This window comes from Cottoperca gobio, chromosome 11 (assembly GCF_900634415.1).
Source record: "Cottoperca gobio chromosome 11, fCotGob3.1, whole genome shotgun sequence".
Taxonomy (NCBI): Eukaryota; Metazoa; Chordata; class Actinopteri; order Perciformes; family Bovichtidae; genus Cottoperca; species Cottoperca gobio.
Genome location: NC_041365.1, coordinates 13412911 through 13420485, shown reverse-complemented (window position 1 = coordinate 13420485; position 7575 = coordinate 13412911). Strand labels below are relative to the sequence as shown.

The 7575-nt window shown below is 44.1% G+C and overlaps 2 protein-coding genes across 2 annotated transcripts; one reads left to right on the top strand and one right to left on the bottom strand.

Annotated features, from left to right (window-relative positions):
• The first annotated feature begins 141 nt into the window (after positions 1 to 141).
• On the top strand, positions 142 to 2664 carry LOC115016054 (piggyBac transposable element-derived protein 4-like). The gene is made up of 3 exons (XM_029443718.1): positions 142 to 149; positions 224 to 1768; positions 1887 to 2664. Exons 1-3 carry the CDS (start codon positions 142 to 144, stop codon positions 2323 to 2325), a joined length of 1992 nt encoding a protein of 663 aa, XP_029299578.1. The 3' UTR covers positions 2326 to 2664.
• Positions 2665 to 3331: 667 nt separating this feature from the next.
• On the bottom strand, positions 3332 to 6075 carry LOC115016053 (deoxyribonuclease-2-alpha-like). Its single transcript, XM_029443717.1, has 5 exons — positions 5983 to 6075; positions 4710 to 4788; positions 4247 to 4411; positions 3996 to 4169; positions 3332 to 3432 (listed from the first exon to the last, which is right to left on the bottom strand). The coding sequence occupies exons 1-5, from the start codon at positions 6073 to 6075 to the stop codon at positions 3413 to 3415; spliced, it is 531 nt and encodes a 176-aa protein (XP_029299577.1). The 3' UTR covers positions 3332 to 3412.
• Positions 6076 to 7575: the final 1500 nt, after the last annotated feature.

The following is a 7575-nucleotide window of genomic DNA, read 5'->3' as shown; positions in this document are numbered from 1 at the left end:
CATTATAGCACAGACAGGTGGACTAATATTTACTCTATTTTATTTTATTGTTTGTTTTATTTATTATATGATGACAGATGAGGCTGACCGCACATCCCTGGTCTGAAGCGTTATTGCACCCATGTTTCCCTGTGTGCACTGATGAGGGAGTGAGCCGTAAAGAAGTGATGGACATTTTTTGTCTATTTTGTAAATGACTTATTTCTTTATTTTCACATAATAGATGCACCTCAGAGGAAGGCTCTGATGAGGAGTGGGTGCCGGAAACCACCTCTTCCACCAAGCGGCATAGAGTGAAGAGCAGCTCCTCAGAAGAGGACACCCCCACTCCAACTCCCAAGAGAGCGAGATTACCAGGAAGAGTCTTCAGCTGGAAAAGAAAAGCAGGAAGCCGTGATGGCATCAGCTGGAGAGGAAGAGAAGGAAGCAGTGATGGCATCAGCTGCAGAGAAAAAGAAGGAATCAGTGATGGCATCAGCTGCAGAGAAAAAGAAGGAATCAGTGATGGCATCAGCTACAGAGAAAAAGAAGGAATCAGTGATGGCATCAGCTGCAGAGAAAGAGAAGGAATCAGTGATGGCATCAGCTACAGAGGAAGAGGCATCATCTGGAGAGAAACAGAAGGAAGCAGTGATGGCATCAGCAGTCAACCTGGGAAGTCAGCCGACCCAGCTGAAAAGAGATGGTATGGTATTGACACCCCAGACATTACGCCAAGACAGCCCATATTCAAACCCCGCAATGCACCCGGACCCACGCTCATCCGCACAGCTTCATACACCCCCCTGGAGCTGTTCAACTTATTTTTTACCAACTCGATGTTAAACACAATAATTGAGAACACCAATATAAAAGGCTCCACATGTTCTACTGCCAACCACCCCTGGTTTGACATCACGCTGCAGGACATGTTTTCATTTATGGCCATGCTTATTTACATGGGATTGCTGAAGTGCAGTCGTCTCACAGATTACTGGCGAGGGGGGAACCTTTACAGTTTGCCGTTCCCAAAAGAGGTTATGTCTGGGAGGAAGTTCCTGATGATCACCCATGCCCTTCATCTGAGCAGCCCGGCGATGGATGAAGCCAATGACAAGAAGAAAGGCACAGCCGCCTACGACCGCCTCGGCAGAATCAAACCACTCTACAATGAGATGAGGGAATCCTGCAGGAGGAACTTCCACCCTGACCAGGACATTTCCATCGACGAGAGGATGCTTTCCTCCAAAGCACGTACTGGATTGAAGAAATATATGAAAAACAAACCTGTGAAATGGGGGTACAAGCTCTTTGTTTTGGCAGACTCAAAGAACGGCTACACATGGGACTTTTTCGTGTATGAAGGGAGGACCCACGGAAACTCCGGCATGGGACTCAGTTATGAGTCGGTGATGGAGCTAGTGAACACACGGTTGCTGGGCACTGGCTACAAGCTGTATGTGGATCATTTCTACACAAGTCCTGCCCTTTTCAAGGACCTCCTCCAGAAGAAGATCTGGGCTTGTGGAACCATCCACTCCAACAGAATTGGCTTCCCGAAGACAAAAGAAAACAGCCTGAATTCCAAATCTCCCCGTGGCACCATATACTGGCTGAGGCAGGACTCCCTCGTTTTCGTCCAGTGGCGCGACACGAGGGATGTCCACATGTGTTCAGCACTCCACACAGCCCATTCAGAGGACACGGTTATCAGGAGGACGAAAGGTCGAGATGGGCAGTGGACGGTGAAGCACGTCTCTGTGCCACCATCTGTGAAGGACTACAACAGGTACGTACTACATATTATTTTATGTTTTATGCTCTTTGAAATTTTATAATTTATTTGCTTGATATATTTATGTTTTGGAATATTTTTCTCAATGTTGTGTTTTTTTCTGTCCATCCAGGAGCATGGGTGGAGTGGACCTATCAGATGCCCTCATAGGCTATTACACGGTCCTCCACAAGACCCAGAGGTGGTACAAGACCTTTTTCTTTCACTTTATGGACATTGCCATTGTAAACGCCTTCCTTCTGCACAAAGCCATCGACATTGGAAAAGGAAATAAGCCGTTGAGTCAGAGGGCTTTCAGGGAGACCCTCGCCCAGCAGCTGGCTAAGGTGGGCTCTTCTTCCACAGCCAGACCCGTACCGCCTCCTTCTACTTCTTCACCCGAAGCACATCACAAGCCAGTGTACATCAGTGGGGACAGCACATCCGGACGGCTAAAGTGCAAGCATTGTCACGCAAAAACGCCACTGAAGTGCTCCTCCTGTAATGTGGCTTTGTGCTTGGTGTCGGGGCGGGACTGCTACAATGCCTGGCATTCTGCCAATAACCTATGAGGAGGTTAGGGAGGGACAATGTTCACTCAAGGACTTTGTAAATAGGTTGTGTTAGTCTTTATACTTCACTTACTGTGCCATTACTACTGACAGTGAATATATATGAAGAGAATAGGATGGCCTTGAGTGTCATCTTTCAATAGAGCCCAAGATGATGCCTGTACATTGAAGCGTTCAAAAGTTATGGCCTTTTTATCCAAGGTATGTGACCATGATTACCAAAGGTCCTTGTGGGGTCTCCAAATGGCACAGTTTGGAAACGCCTGGTGGTACCCTTAGAAAAAACTGTGATGTTATCTTTTTGTGGTTTTGTTCTGAAATTTGAACCTGAACTTGGTAATATGTTAAAGCCGGAGTCTTCAATGTTTTTTAGGCCAAGGACCCCCAAACTGATGAAAGAGATGGAGCAGGACCCCCTACTTTATATATATATATATAGTATATATATATATATATATAATATATATTATATATATATATATAGTATATATATATATATATATATCCTATAATATATATATATATTATATATATATATATAATATATATCTATATATATATATATATCATATTATATCTATATATCTATATATATCTATATCTCTTATCTCTATCTCTCTATCTATATATATCTATATATATCTCTATAATATATATATTTTTTTTTTTTAACTGGGCCTAGTGCCATGTATAAACATAGCTACCCTGTTATTGTGCATTCACAATATGCACCCCTACAGTGGGAACTAAACTAAAGAGTTGTGAGAAGCAAATCTATTGTGCTGAAATAAAGATACCTGAGGAAATTGGTGAAATGCGTGACTGCTTTTATATAGCACTTTCCCAATCTTTGCGATCACTCAAAGCGCTTTACAACACATGTCAGCATGCACCCATTCATACAGAGTCAGTGGCTATCATACAAGGTGCACATCAGCGTCAGTAGGGATAAGCATTCACACACACTCACACACCGTTTGGGGTTCAGTATCTTGCCCAAGGACACTTTGACATGCTGACTGCAGGGGCTCCGGCCTCTGGACAACCCCGCTTCCTCCTGAGCCACAGCCGCACTTAGAGCTCTTCGTCACACAGAGTGCAAGCAGTCTAGTTGAGAAGGAATGAACACATGTATGGATGTGTTCATACATTTTAAAGGTAAGAAAGGGGAGGTTTGGAAGAGTTGTAAAGCTTATCAACACATGACATAGACCAGACTTCTGCCCCATTTTGGTTGGGTGCTATAAAGTACATGACCCTAATAAAATGGCATTACCCCTAGTCCTCTACTGCCCTAAAAGAGTGATCTGGACTGTGTCTAACTGGTCCTGTGGGAAACTACTAAGACAAACACATCTACAATGTATGCATACAAGTACAAGAAAAGTATGAGTAAAATGTACCATTACATACTTTATGTTATGTTCCTATTGTGTTTTCCAGCTTATACCAGCTATAGGCATCTGTTTCTACAAAAAGTCAGGCTGAATTTATATCCTTCAAATTCAGCGGATTTCTCAGTGCCAGAAGCACTTAGAGTAATGACACGTTTCATTTCTGTAAAGACTATTCATGCATGAAATTAGCCATTTTAATCTGGATATGTAATTTGAGCTGTCTCGTACCTTTCTTTAGCTAATGCAATTTTAACCCTCATGCAGAGATCTCACCTTTAAACTGAAGTTTAGCAATGCTAAAAAAGGGCTGTAGTCCATTTGATGTCAGCGGCTGTTTATCGTTGGAGGGGGTTATTGATTTCCAGTTAACAACATTGATAAATTCTGGAAAAACATCTGGAACATGATGGTCGAATGGGAAAGCTTTGATGTACTGCAGGTGTTTACCTGAAAATATAAATAGTCACAGTAACATTCAGGCTTAAATCTTCACATTTTCTGTGTGTTTTAACTGAGCTCCTTACCTATAGCGATGAACTGGTCATGGGGGAATGTCACACAGATAAACGTCTGAGCATGTTTTGCTCCGCTTTGAGGCCAGAAATGGTTTTGATCTATACTGAAAGGGAACTGTGGTGTGCTGTGTAAGAGCCAGACTCCAGATTTACCTTCTTCCACCATCACAACTCCTGGAGAACATGAACAGTTATACAGATAATTATCTCCTTTATGCTTATTGATTTAGTTCAATTTAATCTGATATTCAAAGACACAAACTGCGTTTTGTCTTACAGTAAGTGCTGAAAGTGAACAAACAGGAGTCACAGATCCTCCATTCATCATCGTTAACTAATAAGCTTTCATTACACAATAATAGATGTATGTGAGACTATTGGATACAGAAGTATGACATTCAGACTGTTTGCTGAAAACAGTACAGAGGTTCAAAGATATGTTTCCTGTAAGAGTGATGCTTTCTTTATTTACCTTTACTGTGCCCAAACTCATCATCAGCATGACTTCCTGGAGGTTGATCGCTGTAGCTGATGAATCCAAAATCTTTTAGCTATAAATGATGCAGAATAACTGAAGAAAATGTCAGAAACATTATTTAAGAGAGGGAACTGGCCAGTACCAAATCTGCCAATTAAGAGTTTATTCAAATACAATGACCAACTGGAGGCTGATTTTATTCTTTCATCCTCTGAAAGTCCTCAGTCTGTATTTGTTGTAGTAAAGTTTCATAATGCTGTGATTATCCTAGAGCTCACAACAGCTCATTTTATACAACAAGTTAAAAGAATGATCACACTACAATGCTTTTCAGCTTTACAGTCATACCCAATTTATGCAATTCCCCCACTGCTTAGGCATACTGCATTTAAAAAAAACTGCATGATTTGTGCCCTAAATTGCATGTGATTATCATAAAGTGGGCACGTCTGTAAAGACGAGGCTTGTGAGTATTCATGGAACCCATGTCCATTCAGATATCTTGAGGTGAGAGGTCAAGGGACCCATGTAAATACGGCCATGCCGGTTATTCCATCGGCAAAATGTAGCCTATCTTTGGAGCGTTATTTAGCATTATATGCTAGCATACCATGGTTGCTCTCAATGGATTGCTTAGCTTTTCTAGTTTCATATGATATCTTCACTCTAACTTAAGAAATTAGCCTGCTACAGCCTTTCAAAGACAGTAAAGTTGGCCGGGGCCACTGGTGATCCCGCGGATCTCAGAGGGTTAACAAGGAAGTCCGTACCAAATAACTTGACGGAATACAGGAAGACTATGCACTCCAGGAAGCTATTAGCAGTGCAAAGAGACGACACAGGGACAAAGTGGAGTCTGAGTACCACAGGTCCAACACCTGAAACATGTGGGCTGGACTAAGAACCGTCACAGACTACAAGAGAAAAACCAGCAGTGCTTAGTAAAACCTCTCCCAGATGAAACTTGAAAACTTGGATGAAACCCTCTCCACCACCTATGGGGATCATCAAACATTTCATATGGACTGCTCTGTGTTTCACCGTCACAACCATCTCCCCGCCGCTGAAATATTCTGTAACGGAGCTACTGTCTCTCCGATCCCACTACATGACCCCGCCAGCTCTGCTTTCCCATCGTGACCCAGATATGTACATCGTGGATCACGTCGGAACTTTCATTACGCCAAACACAGCAGCAACACAATCATTCGCTCTTTCAGCGAAACAACTTCTCCCATCTTAATGAAGCTGTCCCACCTGGCTTCACCTTCTTCAGTAAACCCGGGCTACCGGGAGAGGGGGTGGTCTTGCTGTGCTCTATCGTGAGACCATTAAAGTCAATACTATCACTGTACCCCATCATTCCTCTTTTGAATGCCTAGCTGTGAAACTCACTGGCTCTGCACCCATCATTATTGTTACCATCTACAGACCTCCTAAAACCTCTGCTGTTTTTCTCACTGAACTATCAGAACTTTTAACATCTGTCTGTGCGATGTCCCCCACTGTCATCATTGTGGGGGACTTTAACATCCATATCGACGACCCTTCCAGTACTCTTGCCAATGACTTCACCTCACTTCTTGAATGTCTTGGTACCACACAGCATGTCAGCTTCCCAACGCATAACAAAGGTCACTCCCTCCCTCTAACCTCACTGTTGCAGAGTTCCCCATCTCTGACCATAAAGTTGTGTCCCTCAAGGTCAACGCCCCCCTATCCATCATAAAAAAGCAACGGACCATCTCCTTCAGAAACATTAAACACATCAATCCCACGGATCTCACCACCCTCATTAACTCCTCTCCCAGTCCTCCCCCATCCTTCTCCCCTGCTGAACTGGTGACTCACTACAATGACTGTCTCTCCTCTTCCCTGGATGCCCTGGCCCCCCTCAAAACTCCTTTGTTCACACCGCTCCCTGGTTCACCGCAGACCTTCGACAACTAAAAACCACTGGTCGTCGACTCGAGCGGCTGTGCAAAAAGACTGGACTCTCAGTGCACATCCAACTTTACACTGAACACCTACACCTCTACAAGAACGCTCTCTCCACCGCAAAATCCTCCTACTACTCCAACCTCATCAACACTGGTAAAAATAACACTAGAACCTTCTCAATCTTCTCAACAGTCAGCCACCTACTTCAGCCAGCTACAACTCTCCCGCCAGATGTCTCCACCGACCACTGCAATGACTTCCTGCAATTCTTTAACACCAAAATCAACACCATCCATCATCAGCTGGCCTCATCCTGTACTTCCCCAAGTGATCCACCCTGGATGGCTACCACCAGCCAACCATTCACCAGCACCTTCTCCAACTTCTCACAAGCAACAGAATCGACCATCTCCAAGCTCATCCTTAAATCCAAACCCACTACCTGTCAGCTCGACCCCCTCCCCACTATCCTCATCAAAACCTGTCTACCTTCCATCACCCCCATGATCACAAGAATAATTAACTCCTCCCTCACCACTGGATCTGTACCCCCCTCCCTCAAAACAGCTGCAATTACGCCGGTTCTCAAAAAGCCTGGTGCTGACCCAGCTGACCTAAACCATTACCGGCCCATCTCCAACCTCTCCATCTCCAAAACCCTTGAACAAGTCGTTGCTGCTCAACTTCAGCTGCACATCGACACAAACAACCTCCATGAACCTTTTCAATCTGGTTTTCGCCCCAACCACAGTACTCAAACAGCCCTGGTCAAACTCACCAACGACCTCCTCCGTGCAGCGGACTCTGGACTACTCACCATCCTTATCCTCCTTGACCTCACCGCTGCCTTTGACACCATCTCCCACCAGACACTCATCCAGCGCCTGGCTGACATTGGGATCTCTGGTGTAGCACTTTC

Excerpts from the sequence above, each read along its gene's own strand:
- LOC115016053 (XM_029443717.1), bottom strand. The coding sequence starts at position 6,075 with ATGGGGTACAGTGATAGTATTGACTTTAATGGTCTCACGATAGAGCAC. Across the intron at positions 4,170-4,246 it reads TGACCAGTTCATCGCTATAG|GTAAACACCTGCAGTACATC; the intron begins GTAAGGAGCTCA and ends TTATATTTTCAG. Across the intron at positions 3,433-3,995 it reads TGCTAAACTTCAGTTTAAAG|ACTGCTTGCACTCTGTGTGA; the intron begins GTGAGATCTCTG and ends CTTCTCAACTAG.
- LOC115016054 (XM_029443718.1), top strand. Across the intron at positions 1,769-1,886 it reads TCTGTGAAGGACTACAACAG|GAGCATGGGTGGAGTGGACC; the intron begins GTACGTACTACA and ends CTGTCCATCCAG.